This window comes from Anarhichas minor, unplaced genomic scaffold (assembly GCF_050575085.1).
Source record: "Anarhichas minor isolate MPS153535 unplaced genomic scaffold, ASM5057508v1 ptg000014l, whole genome shotgun sequence".
In the NCBI taxonomy this organism is placed as follows: Eukaryota; Metazoa; Chordata; class Actinopteri; order Perciformes; family Anarhichadidae; genus Anarhichas; species Anarhichas minor.
In genome coordinates, this window is record NW_027466460.1 from 9,453,626 (window position 1) to 9,477,516 (window position 23,891).

At 39.8% G+C, this 23,891-nt stretch overlaps 1 protein-coding gene across 4 annotated transcripts in view; it reads right to left on the minus strand.

Annotated features, from left to right (window-relative positions):
- inpp4b (inositol polyphosphate-4-phosphatase type II B) overlaps nucleotides 1–23,891 on the minus strand; it is a 93,258-nt gene that overhangs the window by 36,454 nt on the left and 32,913 nt on the right. For all 4 annotated transcript variants that reach the window (XM_076091378.1, XM_076091379.1, XM_076091382.1 and 1 more), the window contains exons 5-6: nucleotides 21,843–21,990; nucleotides 6,225–6,355 (exon numbers count right to left, since the gene is read on the minus strand). In XM_076091378.1, the coding sequence (XP_075947493.1) occupies nucleotides 6,225–6,355; nucleotides 21,843–21,990 (279 nt within the window). The remainder of the gene's footprint in view (nucleotides 1–6,224; nucleotides 6,356–21,842; nucleotides 21,991–23,891) is intronic.

Below are 23,891 nucleotides of genomic sequence, written 5' to 3' on the forward strand. Positions count from 1 at the left end.
AAAAAAACGTTGTGTAATTGAATGTCTTGAGATATATTTAATGAACAACTGAGTGAAAGATTAAAGTGAGTGAATGGTTTCTTAACAAAGCTTTCAGAATACCCCAAAACAAAGAACTGCACAGCCAATATTTCAAATTAGTAAAGCCCAATTTCCCCAAAGAAAGCATAATTTTAACACAAACAGTAAACTACAAATTATTCTTGGTTTGTGATTAAAATCAAGTTCCTCCAAACCATTCCACGTTTAAATTCCCATGAAAGATCATTTAACACATACGTATATGTCCATCAGATAGACAATGTATCAATTAGAGAACAAGCATTTCAAAAGTAGCTCATTTGAATCAACTGCTTATAACATCCTCTAACGAGCAGTGTAATCCTTTAAGCATAGGATTTTATGCCCGTTGCAGCCACTACTTTGCTCAGAACGTCCAATTAAAATTTTCTGACAAATGATACTCTTTGTCAGTGGCTTACATTTAAGCTCAAAAACACAATCTGACACTCCATGTTGCCTGCTCAAATATGTAAAAAGGGTTGATGAGCCTCTTTGAGTTGAGGCAAAGCTTTCAAGAACAATCAAGGAACAGAGGCAATTTAGAGGAGTTGTGATGTTTGCTATCGCAGAAGTAATTGAGTTAAAAAGAAGGTATTCAAAATGGGCACAGAAGTCCAAAAGGGTGAACAAAAATACTCGTATCACAAAGTTTCATAATCTAGTTTGGCTTTTAAATCCTCTTTAAACACACGTGACTTTGAATTTCCTCTCTAAGGAATAAAGCTCAGGTTACAAAAGTGTTTTCCAGCTTGTGTGCGGAAAAGTAATTTCATCGTGAAGGTCATAGAGCACATTGATGGAATAAACACGTTGATGTGATTCACTAATCCAAATTGTAATGAAACAAATATTGCAAATTAGTTATATGGAAGTGCAGGTAAATACCCGATGTGCTCGTTCCTTCTGTTAATTCTCCCCCCCTGTTAACAGCTGTGCAGATGTTGTGTTGTGACTTATCTATCTATCTATCTGTCTGTCTGTCCGTCTCTCTGTCTTGATCGATTGTCTGGCTGATTATCGGCCGCGATATTCAGCCCTTTTGCATTATTGTTTGTTTTTTAAATCTGTTTGCTGATAAAAGTAAATTAACTGAAGAATGCACTACTTTGGCTCTAATGCAAAGTCTCACCCACAGCACTACCTGATTGGTTTAATCGTCATGATTAATATCAACACTGCTGAAGAAGATTACTGTGCCCAGTGTCTCTGCTGGTAGCGTACTGCCGTTAGTAATTGTAGTTTCTGGATTAAACTGCAGTTGTTCCAGAGCTGCAAGGAGAGGAAGAGGGAGTGAGAAGGCGCCTGGATGTGGACAAGAGATTATCATGACTATATGAATATGTGACAGCAGAATTAAGATAAGGATTTCATTAAATACTCATATTTCTCAAAGACACTGACTGGTGTACATATATTGTAGACAATGATTATTTTCTTATTTATAAAAACACCAAAAAGGCGAGTAGAGTAAATGACTGAAATTCAGCTACTATTTCCAAATATTAATGTCAAACAGAGTGTGTTTCTGTGTACTACTCCTCACAGTGTATATTAATTGCAGCGTGATGCCAAGACAGACTTAGTATCCACACTTTCTAACTGGCATGTGCCCTAACTTTTACTTTGTGTTGGGAAGAACTAAACTACGCAGTACACACTCTTTTCAGTCCTGTTCATTAATTACTCTCGAGGCAACAGACCAGAATGCACCAATCAAAGCTTCAGTGCTACAGAAGGTTTATGTTTACACAGAATCTAGATGGGAAAATCAGTTACCTGCCACAGATTTTAACATCATTAGGCAGGTTGGCCAAACATGAAAACAAATCCACTGCACCTACATCACTGTGTATATAATGCTGCAACTGCTGACCCACTCAAGCTGAAATGTGTTGCCTCTCAGAAAGGGATATATGACTCAGCTGGAGCATGACGGCGATGTGACTTAAGAACTGAAAATCAATCATGTCTTCTTCCTAAGGTGTTAACAGATTTGCTGCTACTTACCAAAGTGCAAATGTAAACAGATGCCATTTCTAACCACTGAATATACAATCTGTCTAAATATAGTGAAGACCAAAACATAATCTCCACATGTAGAAATTTGCAGTCTAGAACAATAAACTGGACATAACACTCTCAGTTGAGCATGTTACTAAATAGAAGCTACATATTCCTTCTGTCAATCATGTGTATCTCTTTATATTTATTATAATTTGCATATTTTTATTGTATTTATCGTATGTATTTTTTACTTGACTGAATGATCCACACAATAATTCCAATGCCCTTGTACACTTGCACTTGAGCAATAAAAGACATGAATCTTGAGCATGCTAACATTCCCCAACCACCACTAACCATAAAGTACAGCTGAGACTGAGGGGAATGGCATTAGCTTTTGCAGGACTTTGGCAATGAAACAAAATAACATTTTTGACCAGATGATGGCACTAAATTAAATTTCGAGAGGATCATCAAAGTTATTAGAATTGATCCTCAAGGGACCTTCAATATTTGTTGCAAATTTCAAAGAAATCCATCAAATAATCAAAAAGAAGAAGTCAATCTCATAGTGGTGCTAAGAGTAAAAGTCAGAGGATCACCAAAGTCAGTAGGCTTCATCCTCTGGGGAACATGAATGTCCGTACAAAACTTTAAAATTCATCCAATCCAGACTGAATAACTGCGTTCCTCGGTGTACACCAACCAATTTCTGTGCTACATAAGGAGGAGCTGTTTCCAAAAGCTAACATTCAAGTCGATGGCTAAGCTGTCATTTCTGCTCAGTGGACTCTCACTGTCTGCTGTAGAGCTCTGGGGACCAAGCTAATCGAGCTAGTGACCATTGTAGGTTAGATGAATTAGCCGTATCACATCCCCATCTGTTTGCCCAGGTGGGCTGGCTATGTGACAGAAGGGCTGGTTGCCAGCAATATTGACCAACATCGGGCCACTATCTCTTCTTTTAATCTTTCCTGTTATTTCTTTGCTCTTAGCCACTTTTCTCTACTCTTTGAATCCTTCAGGATATGAGCAACCTATATCCTGTGCTTTTAGAAATGTCTGCCTGTGATCCTGACAACAAGCTGAGAAGAAAAGAAAAACCGATCACAAACTTCAGCAACACCTTCTTATAAGTGAGGCCTGTCAGATCAATGTAGGTCGGTAGCATGTTAAGGGTTTCATCTTCATGGTCCTGTGGCGCTGAGAGCACAGCAGGCTTTTTTAATCAATCCACAGCTAGATATGTTGTAGACATAGAGGGGGATTGGACACACGCTGTGTGAGCAGTGGAATCAGCCTGAGAGAGGTGTGAATTGGACAAGTGAGTCGTGTCTGACTGTTTTTTTTAATTTTTTATAACTTGGATCCAATTTATGTCTTTTAACATTTTGGTCATTGCTTTTAAGGGCTTTTCTTTGTTACTATTGTTTTTCATGTTGTCTGAAGTAACCTGCAGAACATAAAATGTCTGTGTACTCCACAGCTGAACATCTTTACCTACAGGCAACAGACAACAGAGACTTCTGTTCTAATACAGCTATTAAAGAGAGAATGTAAGGTATGAGCCTTAATCTGCAATACGTAGCTCTGGGCCTTAAGCTGGAAGTTATCCCATAAGTGGAGTTTAAGAGTGACTGACACTTTTGTGCAGAGAATTGCTGGCAGTATCGGAGGTCCAACAAACACCACGCTAACAGGATTATATCTATGCCTTTAATTCGCCGGCTGGCAAACAATGAAAGTAGGAATGATTCATTTATGAATGGAATAGAGTTATTAGAGCATCCGAATTGTTTGCTGAGGTCAGCTCATCATTAAAAATGTATTCAATGGAATCCAAACATGAGGACTTTACCGCCACCTCCCAGCAGACTGTTTCTCTTCTTTCTCTGCCTGCAGTTTCTCCAATTCCGTTGTTATTTTAAAGTAAAATCGTATTAATACATATTAATACCTTAAAGTATTGATTTGTGTAGTATTGACAAGTTACGAGAATAATGATGCTTTTTTCCATGTCTTTGCTCACCCACTGGTCTTCACACTCAAACCATCTCCACACCACAAATTATTTTTGTATCTCTACTTTCTGCATTTTCTAATGATCTTACTTATTAATAATTTATCTGAAACAGCTTGCCCACCCAACTTGTTTAGCAGTGTCTGTCATCCTGTTAAGTTAATGCAGGACAGAATTACAGTGGTACATGTGACAGGGGTGCCTTTGTGTATTGCAGCATCTGTGCCACAAGGGACTTGTCAGGAACAATAATGACCAATGCCACATTATCTGTTCCCCTCGCCCTCGACTCCCTCCCTCAGAGCTCAGGCAGGCAGTGCAGAGGCTTAGCCACCACCATCTCTTATCAGCTGGCCAAAGCAAATGAAGCAGTGACAAATATCTCATTATGGGGATGAGAGTAAATCAGAGTTAAATTAATCAGGAGCCATAATGTTCCTATACCCATAGGAAACTAGAATATGCACAGGGAAAGCTTATGGAGAGGGAAAGAAACAAATCCAGAGTGATTGATGAGCGCTTTAATGTCTGTTTTGTTATTCCTGCTATAGTTTAAATCCATGATAATTCAAAGTCGGGGTAAAGCAAAACTAAACATATGTTCTGCGTTTATGTTATTGACCACCCAGCCAAATTGACATACCTGCCAAAAAGTCGACAGGTATGTAAAATTATATTTCACAATCGTGGAGAAAAAAAAGCAGCTTTCTTTGTTCTGAAACGCTGGGTGGGGGGGGGGCGTGTCCGCTGAAGGCTCTGAAACCATGCTCAATAATAGGTGAGGGTTTATTCCATCTCACTGCTGTTTAGCCCTATGCTAACTTGAATGGGGATGAAACAGTCCAATCGTGCCGCTCTTCTAGATTTTCCAAATGTTATCCGACCGACTTGATCAAATTGTGATAGTGAAACGAGTCATTTCGCCAGGATTGTGACACTCAAAAAAATCCATCCACCACTTAACAGGCGCAACAGCAGCGACAGAATAGGCTATGGCGGAGCCTATGACGTAAGTACAAGTTTTACTGGAGCGGCACAGACAGGGGGCCGGTAAGGAGACAGACAAGTCTGGAGGGCCGATAGAAAACGCAACGGATTGTTTGGCAGCAGAACCAGTGATTTGTGCACACGTTTTTTGATAGCGTTGTGGTGAGGTTATGTCCAAAAAGTCCTTTTGAGTAATGAAACTAAACAAAGCAAATAAATCTGCTACATTTCTCTTTCTAAATACAATTTAAACACCACACTGGCATTCTGTGGCATGATCACATGTCCAACGTTTCCTTGTTAAGTGTCAGAGGCAGCCTCATTACTTTCTGTGCTCACATCAGAGATAACTGCTTAATTTTATTATGTAAAACATTTGCAAAAAGTGTGCAATATTATTTGCATACCAAGTAGAACACAGACTATTTGTAAATGAGATGCAAGACTCGTGTTGTGTTTGCACATGGCACAGATTTGCATCCGTTTTTATGCGCACTGCAAACGTTTACTTTCACAAAACACAGAGGGGCACATGGGCACACACATTTACACTGGCCCTGATGAAACCTCTGTTGCTATGGAAACTCTTTGACAGCGAGTAGATAAATGAATCAACCTCTCACTGAGCTTTTCACTGACACAAATCACCCAGAATGTACTGACAGGTCAGGGCAGATTACATGCACACCCCACTCCTTTAGTTACTCCCAACATCTTTCTATATTTAGGGACCACACATTACAGTAAGAGGCAACTTTCACCACAACCAACAGATTCTTACTTTTTACGAACAAATTACAAATTTTACTGGAAAGACAAAGTGTTGGTTGATTGACAATGTAAGCAGTGTCACCTGCAAACCTAAGCCAGGTGCTCTACTTCTACTTTTTCACAGTACGCCAACAGTATGCCATCCAAGGACAAACCGTGATAGAAGAGAAAAAAAACATATTTTTATAAAACCTGGATAATCATATTTGAACAAAGGCGGGTCAATAAAGCAATACAACCAGGGACACATCTTGGAACTCATTTATAACCAAGTGAGTTTGTATGATTTAGAGTGAAAAACCTTTGTATGCAGAGTGTGCATGAATGCATGTGTGGACACAGATATGAATGTAAAATGTAGCAGCGGGTGCAGTCATACCAGTAATCTTGTCCAGTTCAGCCAAAGTCTCCTGGTAGGAGTTGATGATTCCTCCGTATCGAGTCATCACCTCTTTTCTTAAGTTGTCCCAGTGAGGAGAAAGCTCGCCAAGCTCTCTCAGGTCCTGCACCCTGCAGATAAACACAGATCTATGAGGACCTTTGTGGTTTTAATGGATGTCAAACAAATCATTAATGACGTCCACACATTTTGGCTCCTTCTGCTTAGCTTCTCTTTTGTTTAAAGCATTGACATTAGACATAAAACTATCTAAATCAAGAGAGAAAAACGTATTGGGTATTATTGCAATACTTAACAATTATGGTAAATCGCAGACACAGGCTTGCACATACTGGCCAAGACACACATGTACACACAGTAGCGACCCGAAGCACCCTGTGCTGAGCCAGATAAACACATTTCTGCACCTGAGGCTAGTAGCTGGTGCCCACTTATCCACTCTGCCCTATCAAATTCCTCCATTGCTCCCGCCATTCTTTTACCATTAAGTATAAAAGACACCCATCCAGTCTTTACTGGTGTCACTGGAGCGATGGGTTGACTGTCCTTCAGCTATGTCTGCAGCCTAAGGCCACAATCATCTGTGCTCCTTCTTTAGGAATAAACAGTGTCCATGCCTGAGTGTGTGTCTGTGTGTGTAGGAGCTGATTGCCTAGTAGGAAGTACAGCCTCTTTCATTGGCTCATTATTTGCATCTGAAAGGCAACATCAGATGGACAGATATCATTCAGAAACCTGCCCTCCAGCACCCATTGAAAAGTAAATTGCACTGATATTATAGAAATTAGAGGTTGAAGGAGGTTCAACATTGTATTCAGGATAACAAATACATGATCATATGCATTGCTTTCATGATAACGAGCCCAATTTTCAGTGATTATACCTCATGCATTTTGTATAAAGTATATCTTAAAATGAAAGGCTGCATGCTCATTGGTTCGACTTATTGTTAAGACCAGGCATAATTGCTTGAATGCATAATGTAGTAGTTATTTCTTTGTTGTATAGTTCAACTACTACAACAAAGCGTAAGGCGCTGATAGCCTCTCCAGACTATTTCCTGGTCTCCTCCAGGTAAGTAAGTTATTTTTAGATTACTTTGAAGTACTTCAATACACAGCAGAGCACGATAGAAATAGTGCCAGAGAGAGATAGTGTGAGAGAGACAGAGTGAGTCAAGGTGATGTATATGAATGATCAAACCCACAAGTTTTTCAAGAGGGGGTTTCAGCCAAAACAAACAAAACATATTTTCTCATATACGTATTTCTAGTGGTAGCCATGCCTGCTAATTACCCAGACACATTGTTTCTGAAAAGACATGTTATAGTTCTAATTTAAAATTCAACCCTTAAAAAAGTAAATAAATGTGACTTTTCTAAACACTGTTGTCACTACAGCTAGACTGATATATTTGCCAATATAAGCTTAACAAAGTGATGCCCGCGAGCAGGGTCAGGACGCCCAACTTGAGTCCTCCGCTTCACTCACATGGCACAGTCTCATCGTATATATCAAATGCACCCTTTTAATCACGGCGGTCTACTTAAGCCGTCAGTGCTCTGCTCTCTCTTTTGCTGCATGTTTGCTGTGACGCCGTTTACCAGAAAGCTATTCCATTACTTGCTGCTACTGCTGCTACCGCTGTTGTTAGCATTTCACTCCCTGCTGTGCTTAGCTTGATGTTTCCTTGTGGGGAGCGTAGAACTTTAAGTAATAAGAAATTGCACAACAGAATGCCAAAATAGGTTTGAGGTAATTCAGGAACAGCGTCTCCATAGTTGGCAACCGGAGAGTATTGATTTATAATCTAGGTCAAAAATAAAGGGAAAAGAAATGTGATATTAGTTATTTTAACTCCTAAATATAGATAACAATGTAATGATCTGCATGGGTTGATACCACTAGAGGTAATTGAAAAAAAATTGTATTCATCATAATTTGGGTGAACTGACTCTTGAAATACACACTCCAGCACAGTATGCAATCAGCAAACTACATACATCTAACATTTTAAAATCAAATTCAAGCACGGCTAAAAACAACTGAACCAGCTGTAAAACAAATGGTAGATCACAAACATTAGACATTATCCTCGTCCCTCGCCTCTGTCTAATAGTTGGCAACTCTGCCAACACGCTCTGCAAGTGGTTGTGTAAGATGTGCTTATGGCATAGGAAGATAGACAGGAGGCTTCCTCAAAAAGTAAGTGCATTCCAGATTACCATGAGCAAAGGATGTTTAGGTTATTCGAAGGAAGAATATTTTTTTTACGTTTGGCAGTGCTTGAAACCATTCCTATATAGAGGAATTTATTAAACAGAGACCAATGATGAATAAACATGTTTATTCAAAAGCTGTTATTTTGGAAAAGTCTAAAAAATTAATAATATTGTTGGAAATGACAGTGGCTATTAATTTTAAGAGGAAAACAAAGGGAAAAAAGCATCAGTTCTTAAAAAGGGAAACACAAACTACTAATATATATAAAAAATAAAACGAAATCAAGCGTCTTTCATTGATGCTTGTTAAAGGACACCAGCATTGAAGTAGATTTCCCAGCTTATATATATATATCCCATTCCGTTTTTTTAACGCTACACCATAGTTTTTGAGTTGCACTTCGGAACAGAGTTAAAATGGGTAGTTGTTGAAACCTTACCCAATGAAATGGGACAACCCTTGGAGGCCCTGATACTTTATTAGTAGTCATTAAGGATGTTTATGTACACAGACGAAATGAGCCACTTTATGACACAATAGTGGTGCTCTGTAACCGTGTACCCAGTTCAGTTGAAGTGACCCCTTGTACCATAACTGGGCAATTTTAATCAATTGGATGTTCTCTAATTTACTGATTAATACAGCAAATATTACATGGCACAAGATCATTACCATTCCCTTTAAGAGATTGCAACTATTCACAATGATCTTAACCTCTAACTATACCTCTCAGACACTGCTAATTGTGGATCACAGTGTCATAGTGGACTATTGTCTCCTGAGAGATCTGTTATTTTCGGTAAGGAAGTCTGGAGGGGAGGTCAGGGTGGACAATCTCAGCCTAAATAATAGATAATGGATAAAATAATAGAGAAACATATCTGCTTGCTAAATTAGGGTGATAAGGCAGTGGGTAGAGAGCTATGGTATCACCTCCTTAATCAGTGGTCTATTGTCTGGAAAGAGTAAAGGTGTGATTGGGGAAAGGCGCGATAAGAGCAAGTGTAGACTAATTAACTACCGGTATATGCATGTAAAAAAAGGTCACTCAGGTTTTTCGGTGTTACATCGAACACCATACATTTGAAAAAAGTGCTCCAATAAACATTTTATAGGTAAGAAAATATCTGAGATTTCATTTTTCAGAGTGGGAAAACAAATTGTCAGTGTAATATTGAATATTATACAGTAGGAGCTACAAGATAAAATTACAAATTATTCATTTACAAGGTTCAAATTACCAAACTTGTTAAATGCATGGACATTCTACTGTACACACACACTGGGCAACCTATTTTGTTCAATGTATCATTATTAAGATACTGTAGTTATGCTCTAATACTGTATACTGTGGTGAGAATTAACCCATTTTCCTTGTCCTGTTGTTTACTGATGATAATTAGTAAGTTTGTTAATCATTTTTTGTTAATGTTTAGGGTTTGTTGACATTATACAGTACATATGTACATTCGTATATGCATATATACATATATGTGTGTTTATGTCCATAAACATTCATACGTATATATATCCATACATCAGTGGTGGGCCGTCAGGGCCTGCAAGGCCGTCTCTGCTGGCCTAAACAGAATCACAAAGTTATAGCTATTTTATAATAAATACATTTTTCTTAAATAAACTACATGTATTATAATTTATAAAAATATTTTTCCATTATCTTATTTTCTCATTGCACAGCTACTGTCTTCCTCTGTTGCTCTGCTTCCAGTGCAGCTTGTTTTAAGTAGAGCTTTTATCCAATCAGATTTCACCTCTGTGTCTCTAGGTAAGAAGAGATGCCCGAGGCCTGCAGACTCACAAGTGAATCCATGTGCAGTTTAAGTGAACGGGGACGATATTGTTGATTGTCATAGTCTTCAACAAATCAGTTCTTTAGTTTGACATGTTGGGCGTATTCTTTGACGTGCCACTGCTACCCAGGTACCTGCTAAGTACGTCAGCATTAACATGCGCCGTGATTGGTCAGTGGGCCAGCGCGTGACTAATGTGAAATTTAAGGAAGCTGGCAGAAGTTAGTTGGAGTAGTAAGAGTTCAAATTGCAAGAAATGGAAGAAATTATAAAATGACAGCGTCGCACATTTTATGGCTGGGAATGTGTTTCATTTTAACTGAGCATCTTGGTGTTTGGAGCTACGCTACGCTAACCTCAGGACGCCATAGCACGGCAGGACACTACGGTGCTTTTGAAAACTTTTGGAGAAACCCGAGTGGATCTACAGATCAACGAACACGTTCGCAGGGAAACGGAGCTCCACAACCGCGGTCTGCGGGCTGGCGGGCACGGCGGCCAGCGGAGGGGGGATCCCGGCCCCGCTGCGAACCAGCCGCCGCAGACCGGCAAAATACAACTGGGGAGGCTCGCCTGTCACTGGCGTCCATGAATCGAGAAGGACTTCTTACTGGAACTGACACAATGTACTGTAGGCCTACAACCGTGGGATTAAACTCTTTGTCAACAAAGAAAGGAGGATGGACTTTGCCTTTAAACTCACCTACTTTCACCTAAAGTAGCTGCAGGGCGATACTCATTTTCGCCAATAGGTGGCAGTAGCGGGTTTTGGTATGACTGCCGCTGTAATTCTTGTCTGAAATGAGCGAGCTAGACCAGAAAGGACAATCGAGATCACAGAAGCAGATATTCATCTGAGACTGTCTTGTTGTATTCACAGGTGAGAGAAGTACATAAGTACATAAGCGCCATATTTATATTATGTTTGCTCGCTTTTGCGGTGCCATGTTTTGATGTTTATAAAGTGTTTAATACTGAAATGTAGGGCCGCTAACTAAGGCTAGCATCATTAGCTAAACAAGACTATTCGCGCGCTAGCGGTTTAGCGCCATTGTAACGTCAGTAACCTGGCCTGATAATTGTATTGTTCCCATGTAAGTTTATATACAGATAAATGGTGTGTCCTGTGACAGATATAAGCAGTAGTTTGTTAGGCTGTATATTTCAGGTTGTGTGTTCACAATTCATGTAATTCTTGTCTAAGATAAGCGAGCTAGACCAAAAAGGACAGTCGAGATCGCAGAAGCAGATATTCATCTGAGACTGTCTTGTTGTATTCACAGCACAATAAATTCATCTGGAAAACTGAATGGACATCATCATCATTCAGTGTGTAACATTTGCACAAAACCAACGCAAGATAAACTGTTTGTAAAAACTCTTTCAGAACGTTGACGTAAATTGGCATTACCTATATCGTGGATCCAGCGATCCGAACACAAATGATGGTGGGACCTGATTTTAAAAGGGAGCACAGTTTGAAGACCACGAGATGACCAGCTTTGTAAAGTCAGGTAGGTCCAAAGTCACCTACCTTCACACCTACATGCACATATAACCACCTGAACCTGTGTAAAGTTAGTATGTGTTTGTTTGTATGGAGGCGTGGGTTCAAATCTCACTTCTGACCGCCAGTGATTTTAATTCACTGCTGCTGTTATTCTATAAGCTGCCTCTGAACAGCAGATCAACCACTATACTAATTGATTCACAATTTTATGTATATTTATATACACACAATATATGATACCTAAGTTTTTAAATGTACGTATGTAAACATACATGTATAAATAAACACTAATAAATAAATACATGAAATAAATAAATAGAGATACAAGGATCTGACTTTTTCCGTCCTTATACTGATAATGAAACCTGGGTTTTGTGTATCGGCCGATACCGAGTACCGATCTGATACCAGTGTTATTACTTAACTGTATGCCTCACTGTGTGGAAGTTCCTATGATCATTATTTTATGTCTAAGGCAAAATCAGGCTTGACTTAAACATTGCTTTCCCAACTTTGAAAAACAAAATTAGACGAATAAATACATAGATAAATATTAATTACTTAATTGTTATTTATTTAAATATTGGTATCCAATACCGGATCTGCATGTCGTCACCGATAGCTGATTTGGCTATTTGAGTCAGTTTTGGACTGATATCAGAAATATGCTTCGGTATCGATGCATCTGAATAAATAAATAATATTAACGATAATTAATACTATACAAGCGTTGGCGCTCTGTGCAGCAGCGTGGGCGGGGCTTCAGGTCTCTTCAGACAGTTGATGATGTCGTCAGCGGGTCTTTACAGCCCTCTGCTCACTGCTGCTGGATGCTGGATATATTAACCTTTCTAATGCATTTCCTTGCCATAAAACCTTGAATTGCAGCTGTTTTTGAAAGGTGCTGTAACATTAAATGAACCTTCTTGCCTTAAGTTCTCAAGCCACTTTAGACTTGTACTAAACCAGCAAAATGTTGCAGAAAGTAATGTTCAGGTGTTTTTAATTGAATTATTCTCTTTAGATGACCAACAGACTATAGACACTATATTTGGGCCAACATGTCAAATCAGTTGAGCCAACTTACTGTATATGTTCAGGCTGTTGGGTGCAAATGAGAACTCATCAGTGATTGTCCCTGAATTTATACATCAAAATGTATTTTTACACATTAAAATATTAAACATGACCGTAGTACAACTTAGAATTTTCAACAACGATTTACAAGCATGACATAATTAAAACACACATTCAATTAATTTTTTATTTTTTTTTTGTTTTATTTTTATAAAAATTTGCCTCAAAGGGTTTTACAATCTGTACACATACGACATCCTCTGTCCCAGAACCCTCGCATCGAAACAGGAAAAACTCCCCCAAAAACCCCTTTAACGGGGAGAAAAGAGGAAGAAACCTGTGGGAAAGCAACAGAGGAGGGATCCCTCTCCCAGGATGGACAGAAGTGCAATGATGTCGTGTATACAGAATGAACCCTAGGGGTGTGGGGGCGGGGTAGGGGGTGGGGTAGGGGTGAGGGAGGGTAGGGGGGGTAGGGGGGTGGGGTAGGGGGGGCGTGGGGTTATTTACTGCAAGGGTACTTCTACTTTTGGTACTTTTTTTTAAACTTTTTTTTTAAATTTTTGTATAGTCACGAATTACAAATTTGCCTCAGAGGGGTTATTTACTGCATCCACTAATTACTTGTAAGTGATTTAAGTTTGGGAACTTACTTGGCAAGCAGTTAACATACAAACAGTGGTTCTTAACCCTAGCTCCAGATCCTTAATTCCGGTCAAGGATCTGGAGCCAGGGTTAAGAACCACTGTTTGTATATTAACTGTTTGCCAAACTCACTTACAAGTAATTAGTGGAGGAAAAATTATTCAGATCCTTCACTACAGTAAAAGTACTAATACCATACTGATGAAACAATCCACGACGAGTAAAAGTTCTGCATTCGAAACCTTAGTCTAGTATGTTATAATCAACAAGATGTGCTTAAGAGTACCAAAAGTAGAAGTACCCGTGCAGTAAAATGTACCCTGTCAGTGTTTTACTGTCTGATGTTTTGACAGTAGGGAGCCGGGCATTAGAAGAGTTTGAACCATTTTTTCTTCTTCTTCTGCTTGTTGGTGATCTGGCTCTGAAGATCTTCGGTGGCCTGAAGGAGGGAAGACTTCTCCTGCTGCCAAAGAAGACGCTCAGTTTCTAACAGATCTTCTGTCTTTTTCCGGGCTGCTTTGATCCTGTTTATCTCCACTCTCTGCTCCTCCAGCTGGGCTTGGGACACCTGGTTTCTGTTGACCATCTGCGTAGCTTCCTCCTCCAATGTTTGAAGAGTAGCTATGTTCTTCAGCTGGGCATGATCGAGGTCACTGTATGTTTTTTCCAGGTGTGCCGTGAGGGATGGCTGTTCCTGGGAACGGAGACGCTCAGCTTCTAACTGATCTTCAGTCTTTTTCAGAACTGCCAAGATCTTGCTGGTCTCTGCTCTCTGTTCTTCCAGCTGGCCTTCATGGGCTGCCTGGAATCTCTCTAGTGTCCGCTTAGCCTCCTTCTCCATTCTTCCAAAATCAGCTATGGTCTTCAGCTGGGTATGATAAAGTTCAGAGGCTTTTTTATTCTGGTCTACGAAGGAAGACTTCTCCTCTTGCCATTGTAGATCTCTATTCTTCAGCTCCTGCTCAGCCTTATCAAGAGCCGCCTTGAGCTTACTGCTGACATCTAACTGTTCATCAACTGTAGCCTGACAGAGGTTCTGAAATATCTCCATCTCCTCCTCGGTGGTAGTTTTAGGCTGAATGTGAGGCTCAGTCTCCAGCAGGTCCTGTGTTTCTTTCAGAGCTGCTGCGATCCTGTTCGTCTCCGCTCTCTGTTCTTCCATCTGGGCTTTAGAGAAAGCCTGGACTTTTTCCAGAGTCTGCTTTGCTGCTTCCTGCTCTTGTGCTCGAATGGAAGCGATGACCTCCACCTGGGAGTGAAATTCGTCACAATTTTTTTGCTGGCGTGCTTTGAGGGAAGACTTCTCCTCTTGCCATTGTAGATGTCCATTTTTCAGCTCCTGGTCGGCCTTACGAAGAGCCGCCTTGAGCTTACTGTTGACATCTAACAGTTCATTAATTCTAGCCCGACAGAGGTTCTGCAATATCTCCATCTCCTCCTCGGTGGTAGTTTTAGGCTGAATGTGACGCTCAGTCTCCAGCAGGTCCTGTGTTTCTTTCAGAGCTGCTGCGATCCTGTTCGTCTCCGCTCTCTGTTCTTCCATCTGGGCTTTATGGAAAGCTTCGGCTTCTTCCAGCTTCTGTTTTACTGCTTCCTGCTCTTGTGCTCGAATGGATGCGATGACCTCCACCTGGGAGCGAAAGTGGTCACAGTTTGTTTGCTGGCGTGCTTTGAAGGAGGCCTTCTCCTGTTGCCACAGTAGATGTTTATTCTTCAGCTCATTCTCAGCCTTGATAAAGGCTGCCTTGAGCTTACTGTTGTCATCTAACACTTCAACAATTTGAGCCTGACAGAGATTCTTCAATATCTCCAACTCAGCCTCGGTGGTAGTTTTATGTTGAACACGCTCAGTCTCCAGCAGGTCCTGTGTTTCTTTCAGAGCTGCTGCGATCCTGTTCGTCTCCGCTCTCTGTTCTTCCATCTGGGCTTTATGGAAAGCTTCGGCTTCTTCCAGCTTCTGTTTTACTGCTTCCTGCTCTTGTGCTCGAATGGATGCGATGACCTCCACCTGGGAGGGAAAGTGGTCACAGTTTGTTTGCTGGCGTGCTTTGAAGGAGGACTTCTCCTGTTGCCACAGTAGATGTTTATTCTTCAGCTCATTCTCAGCCTTGATAAAGGCTGCCTTGAGCTTACTGTTGTCATCTAACACTTCAACAATTTGAGCCTGACAGAGATTCTTCAATATCTCCAACTCAGCCTTGGTGGTAGTTTTATGTTGAACACGCTCAGTCTCCAGCAGGTCCTGTGTTTCTTTCAGAGCTGCTGCGATCCTGTTCGTCTCCGCTCTCTGTTCTTCCATCTGGACTTTATGGAAAGCCTGGGCTTTTTCCAGCGTCTGTTTTGCTGCTTGCTGGTCATGTGCTCGAAAGGAAGTGATGAGACGCCCCTGTGATTGAAGATATTCACAGGTTTTTTGCTGGCGTGCTTTGAGGGAGGACTTCTCCTCTTGCTCATTTTTCAGCTCCTGTTCGGCCTTATGAAGAGCCTCCTTGAGCTGACTGATGACATCTAACTGATTATCAACAGTAGCCTGACAGAGGTTCTTAGATACCTCCTTGGTGGACTCCGTGGTTTCGTTCTTTTCGTGGAGAACATCTAGAAAATGTTGAAGACAGTCTTCATGAATTTCTAGGAGGACTCTGTCCTTAGTTTTTGTTTGGGTGATCCTCGCCTCGCTGTCCAACAGTTCACATCTTACTTGTTCCTCCAGGGAACTTAGGTAAAAATTGATTGGTGAGTTCTCCATTGCAATTGTCAAATGTGTATCTGAAAGAATCTTATGTGTGCTGTGTAAAGCTGTGAAAGTTTTCAATGTAATTGTCAAGTGTGTATGTTGATGTCTGCTCTCAAATGTGTGAGGGAATGTACAGGGTTATATAGTCTTAACATCAAAGCCACAGAATTTGTGATGTCATAAAGAGACCATTCTATCATGGAATCCTCAACATTAAAGGCAAAAAGAATCCGTGATGTCGTCATGACAACATTCTATCCATGGAGTCCTCGATGGCATCGTTACTATGGATACCAGATTGAATGTTTATCTTTGAATTTATGAATGTAATGATTTCTGATGATCCTTAAAATATGGCAAAGAAATTAAACTATATGTAACCATATATATATATTATTATTATTATTATTACTATTATTTATATATATTATTTTTATAAATAAAAAATATGAATCCTCTTAAAATACTGATATAAATGATTGTGTAATGTTTTATGTAGTGGGGCAGATAGTAGATTAATTGTGCAAATTATGATACAAGCATGACATTTGGTGGAGTTGTTCTCCAGAGGTATCTGGTCAAACCTGCCCGATTGGCCGTTCAAAGATCCAAGATGGCGGCTATTTTTCAAGATGGCCGCCAATTGGGCCTCCCGAAAATTTGTTTTCTTCAAATAAAACTTTGTATTTCCCCGATTTGAATGATCTTGGTGTCTATTTGTAGGTAATAAAAGATGCTTTAATAATTACCCACAACTATAACACTAGAATAATGAATGTGCTGATGTAATTGGACATTTTGTGGAAAAAGTAATGAATATAAGTGTCAATTAATAATTCAACTCTTATGAAAATCATTTCCTTCAACTATGTTCAAATTGAACATTACAATAATATAATATCAAACTGGACAAAACAAACTGTATGGCACTGGACACTTAATTCATCTGACAATAATACATTTGATATTAAAGATAAATGTATAACTTATAGTACATTCCCAGACTAGTCTATTCAGCATGGACGGTAAAAAAGCTGTAACTCTTTCAATAAATGAAACAACTGGACTTCACATTTTAAACATTGTAAAAGATGCTACATTTTCATATAAGATCTACAATATTATTCTAAACACGAAATCAAAGCAGCTAAATTCACATGTGCAACATTATAAGAGTTGCTAGGATATATCAGCACCGTTGGAAAGTAGTTGAGATTCTTTATGGAGATTTAACTATACATAACATATGAAACATTGCTAGACTAGTCAGTCTTGTAATGGGAAAATATGTCATAGTCTAATGTGAAGGTTTAAGGAATGTAAGTCCTAAAAGAGCAGACACCAAACTGTAGTTTCAGTAGATGACTTTAATTAGTTTAGTATCCAGGTGTCTTGTTATCTGTTATCTTGTGCACTGTTTGTTTACTCTTCGTAAGACAGAGACACAGAGAGACCTTAATTAACAGAGATCCTCTGTTTTAAATACTTTTGAAGTCATTTGTGACGCGTTATCTGAAGTTGTAAAGGCGTAAACCTTTGCATGCAGATGGGATGGGTGAGGGTAAAGAATGTCTGTTCTGTCTCTGCAAATGGTCATTTTTATGTTGTCACAGTGACTTCAAAAGAAGCATCTGTTGTGAGTTTAAACTGATTAGTGTAAGGCAAACTGTGAACAAAAGGGATTTGTAAACAGGAGATAAAAGCATCTTCCTGACTGTCTTAAATGATATACTAAGGCTCGAAGGATGACCTGCCTTTTGTTGTGTTCTTTGTGTATTCTTGTTAGCTAAGCAGATAACAGGAAGCTGTCTGAGCATAAAAGTCCATGCATTCTGACTGTTAAGTAGAGCATTCTCCCAGATGACGGCGATGTGTCTGTGAGACTGTTCTCTTTGCTTGCAAGCAAATAAATTGACTTTATAAACCTTGATCGTTCATCAAAACTCTGTTTTACTTTATATTGATAGAAAACCTCAACTTTCTTCTCCCGACTAGTCATAAGAAATATTCCACAACAGTCTGGACGGAAACTAATTATCTTACAGCACTAGATACTGAACTGATATGAAAATCAACAAGTTTGCAGTTGCCATAAAGTGATTATAACCAATTGTAACATGAACATTGTTTTTTGTTTTTATCATTTTTCAGTTATTTAAATGCAATTTTAATTACAATTGCTGAGGACTTAGCCTCAAACTAATATGTAGCACCAAATTTAGGTGCATTAATGTCAATGTCACTGTTCAGGGGGTATCATTTAGATCTGAATGTCTGCAGTAACGCCGCACAGAGGTACGGTCATCGGGCACATTCATCTTCCAACTGCTACTGCTCACATATGCAGCTGCAGAGTGCTGTACATGGAAGTACCAACTGAAAGCACTTGCACCTCCCATGGCATCTTTTCTTCCAGGAACACTTGGCCAGTTCCTGACAACTGGCTGTGATGGGGGGTAACGTCGACCAACATACCTGCCATTTCTCTCCTTTCTGTGTCCACCCCCAATCCGAAAAAAGGCCTTGAAAGTACGAGATAACGCCAAAGGTGCATTAGATCTCAGACAAATGTGTCTGCAACGACCATCAATGGTGTTTTTCACTCGCAACAGATACAGTATGCTCTCATTTTTATCTATGAAGATGTCTGCACCAGCTCTTTGTCTCGTGGACGTAACTGCAACTTGAAGCGTTACGTTAGGCTTCAAGTCTACTTTTTAGACAATACACGTATAATATTAGGTTGATGCCCAATGAAAAGACTCGGAATAACTGTGTCTCTGGCAGTATCAAATGCAAATTAGCCGTGGACAGACACAGAGATGGGCGTACACACGACTGATCTCATTAACTCCTGGAGGATATAATAAATGGCTTAATGGACAACAAATAAAAATAGGTTGACAAAAAACAGTATCCTACAAGAAAAGAAAGAATGGAAGAGGGGAGGGGATATAATTACTAAGATTTTAAGAAAAAAGTCTATAAGACAATGATTAAGTTTTGAATAAAATTTAGTTTAGTAATTTATCTTGACTAAAATATTAAGCAGGTACTAGAAAATTAAAAGATGGACAATAATCAAGTAGAACAATGACAAGACAGCTGACTGGGACAACAGAATATATTTGTTGTAATTTAGGCACCTGCATTTCATGATGCGTTATAGTGCCATTTAAATTTATTCACAAAGGGCTTTGTGTGTGGGGTCAATAAAACCTTCTTGTACTAAACTGCAGCTTGTGCTGGAAAAAAACAGGCCCATCCAACAAGCACTGATGTCATTAATACTGATCTTGAATGTAGAGAACAATTGGAAAGAATGAAGCCGGATTTCAACATGTCACCTATATGATCTTGATACGTTATCACAGTACTTATTTATTAACAGGAAAAGAAGGTGGCATGTTTTTTACCCCATTAATCAGAAACCAGACAGCTCTTAATGAATGGGGTTAAATTGACACCCACACACCGACACACTACTATACATGCATTCATTATCTTTATAACCACACACACCAACACAAGGAGCCACAGCATTATCACTGGAGGAAAGAAGGAAAATCAGGCACCTCAGTGTTCGCAGAGTTAGATTAATACATGACTGTAGTCATCAAAGCGAACACACACAAGGAAGAAATATCCAAGATTATCACAGAGCGGTGAAGCAAACTAAGCCACCCACCATCCGCCGCTACACTCACAACTTCGAAGCAATAACCGAATCATTTAAAAACACAGAGCGCAAGCAACAGTGTTAGGCTCGCTGACAGAATCGGCTAAATGGAGAGGCACCATGGAGAAAGACAACATTTAAAGAGGATTATAGGAGAGGTGCTTAACCAAGCTGGAGATACGGTACACATGCCTATTAATGAACAAACATTCTATATGGTAGTCATGGTTAGGAGCCTGCTGTGTGCTCATGAGCTGCATTGTACAGATAAGAGATTTAATAAATATTCTATAATTGTCCTCTAAATGTATTTGTGATTTAAATGATCGGTTTGCAGAGCAGTTCGTCTTCTATTTAAATAGAAAGTAGGGTAGGAGATACTGAGAAAGTGGGAACCATGGTCTAGAAATGTGAACCCATTGTATAAGACAGGTGAACTGATAACAAAGCTTGTCTAGTCAATCGGTCAATAATGGCTGTGTGATTGTTTCTATGTGCATGTGTGCGGTGGAGGGTTTGAACACACTTGTGTGTATATTTCAGCATGTGATTGTGTCCTTGAACTCTCCATGATCCTTTAGGGTGCACACTGTGATTACAAATCAAGCTATTCTCCCACAGACGATTCGTCAAAGTCTCTGATTGCATCTTTTCATGCCTATACAGAAGCGATGTGTGTAAAAACGATCTTTTAAATTGACAAGCATCATATGTGTAATTCATTGCTCAATTTAAATGGGATCATGGTCCTATCGTGGTCCATCGAAAGGGGGGTATTTCGCCTTTTAATTCTTTGTTTTATTAAAGGGGGTAGAGATAAATCATCTGAAGCTGTGTGTGCGTGTATGTATGGACGCCTTTGTGTGTTATATAAAGGGTTGCCACGGACAACAGGCCAGTTGAGGAATGATCTGCCTTGACAAACACTGGTCGAGCCTGAAGGAAGGGACCACGGGATCTAATTACGAGTGCACACTCAAGGAGCGGTGAAACATCACCCACCTGTCCTCATTCTCACACAGTATGCTCACAGACTATCAACTGGACTGGACTTTAATTGCAGTAATGTTCTTGAGCTCTGTTTTGATGGAGTTTAATATGTACTAAAACAATCTAGCAGTTTTATATTCTAGGGGAGTAATAGATCAAGAAGGAGACGCCAAAGGCGAGCTGTTGGATAAAGGTTTGCAGGCTCCTCTGCAATGTAAACAACTTTACTTAAACCTGCCATTGTGTGGAAAACTACTTGCACCGTGCACAGCATACAGTCAGACCATAATTGCTCATGACATGACGGTAAAAAGGCCAATTACTAACTTTACTTACTGAGTTTTTTTGGCTGCGCTGCTGACAGATACACCAGTTGCTTCTCTGTTGTATTTCTGAAACAATGGCTGATCAAGGAGTATTTGCTGCCCCCATAATTAAGGGACCTGTAGTATTAACCTGCACCTATGTCACAGAATGAACCAGGACTGAAATCTTAAGGAGTTTTTTGTCCTATTCAGCACCTGTGGCAGGACATTCAAAGAGCCTTCTTTCAATGCTTCATGAGAGGACCAGGAGAAGCGCGAGTGTGTGTTTGACAGAGACAAAGTTAGTCGTGTGCTGGATACATGAGCATAGCAGCCTCGTTGGAAGTGTTGAACAGATCTGAATAATTCACGCCTCTCCAAATACAGGCGGAACTTTTAAACAATCACTTACGATGAACTGGGTCGGGAACGACGATCTAGAAACTACACACACTTACTGTACACATTATGAAGTAACACCGGGTTGCAGTTTTACTTTGAACTTTTGATTGTTCTTCATTGGCTGGTTAGTTGATGCAAACAAGAAAATGGGCTTTCCGATGCAATGAGAAAGCTGGTAGTGACATCCACTGGATCAACAGTATGAGTTCAGAGTGACTTACCTGCTCATGTCCTCCTGAATATACAGTGAGAGCAGCTGCTTGGGGATGCTAAAGGACAACGTGCACTCCTCCATTTGTTCTCGCACAAGCATCCACTTGCTGTCCACTGTTTGAAATCTGTACACCTTGCATATTGGGTTCTTGAACACTGAGGGAGAGAGGGAGACAAAGGGAGGGAAGAAAGGTATATTGAACCATCTGACACGGTAGAAAATACAACACATTCTCATCAAAGATCATTTTAACTTTTGAAATTCTAAGATCTAAACCAACTTTGACAGCTGGAACCCTTAAGGAAGGTACATACAGAAACTCTTCAAGAGTCACATGATGTATGACGCACAAATTAAATTCAATAATCAATAACTGTGTCTGCCAAAGATAAGGTTTTTATCATCTTCCAAGGCCCTTTTTCTTTCTCTCTTTCTACTTCAGTGGCAGCACAGCAGACTAGAATACTGACTGAAATAGTGAGACCTTGTCCTGTGCATCGTTTTTCTTCCATTTCCATTTAAATTGCTTGTTTATTGTACAACGGTCGGTCAGAGAGACTTGACTCACTTCGGAACTCTTCTTGCTAACCCCACCACCCATTAAAACCTATTCAGATTCAGCACCAGCTTCTTCATTTTTGCAGCGAGTGGCTAATAGCATCAATCGAAGGCTGGAAACGAAAAACAGCTCTAATGCTCTTATCTGCATGCTGGCAGCAAAGGGCAAGAAAGCTGTGCCTTGAACAGTGTTTACCACTCCTTTCCGTTTCCAGAGCTGCAGTCATAAAGGAAGTCACTCAATGAGTCGGAGCTGAAGCACCCGGGGTAAAACTTCTACAATCTCGCTGTAGGCAGTCAAACATTCATGGCACCAGTAAAATGTTTTCACTTGAACTCATAAGCGCGAGCCACACTTCTGCTCATGTTGACAGCACAGAGAACCCTCCCCCTACCGAACCCTTCACACTGAACTGTACCCTGATCTGGCCCCACATTGTCCTCTTTCCAAAGTCATCCGTCCAAGTGACCAAGTCATTACTCCTGGTGGTGCTATGTCATTTGTCTTCGAGTGTTCAATTTCAGTGATGCACTCCAATGCAGATTGTTTCAAGAATGTGAACTACAGTGAGAGTTCTTGTGTCGTAAGAGGATTTTAATATACGATGCAATGTCAAGAAGTGTGTTTACTGGCTGGTTTCAACAACTACCTCAAATGTGTTTCAAAAACGCTGGTTCATTTCGGCAAACATGCGTTCGGCAACGCAAAAGCGGAAAGTATTCCAATGATATAATATATCTCATTCTGAAATGTGCCATTCTATGTAGAGGACACTTTAATTTTCGGATCATTAAGTATATTTTGATGCTAACACTTTTGTACTTCTACTTAAGATTTTAAATGCAGAACTTTTAGGCGTGCTCAAGTAAATAATTTAATCATAAACACATGGTATAAGTGGTGAGGATGACACAGCAAAAAAAGTCACACCCATAAAGCAAGGTGAACGAAACAGGGCCTGTGTTTCAAGACAGGTCTGGGGGGTTGCTGACATCGCTGCATATAAAGGTGGAAACTATGCAGTTGATGAGTTTGAATTGGACAAACTAATAGCAACATACAGTATGAGGAGCACAGTAGAAATTAAGCACCATAGAATAGCATAACAGAGAACATCTTTAGACACTTCTGACCTTCTTCACCAGGTGTTTCTATCACTGTTTTCTGCATATCTTTGTTTACTGTTAAATACATGTTGAGCATCAAAATATCTATAAAATACTTGAAGATATATTGTTAAAAAGGCTAAATTGTTTTTGTTTGTTACATCATAATACGCAAACAATATTGTGTGGATAGTGGATACACTATAAACCCAGGTACATACAGACAATCAGAGCTTCTCCGAAGGACAATAACTGTTCGCCAAATGCTGTAGAGAGGCTTATTATTATTTTTCTACGCTGCTGAAGTTGATGTTAAAATGAATGATGATTAAGGTTAAGCCTGGAATGACCCCAGAAAGGATTCATAACTGCAACTAAATTAAATGGAATA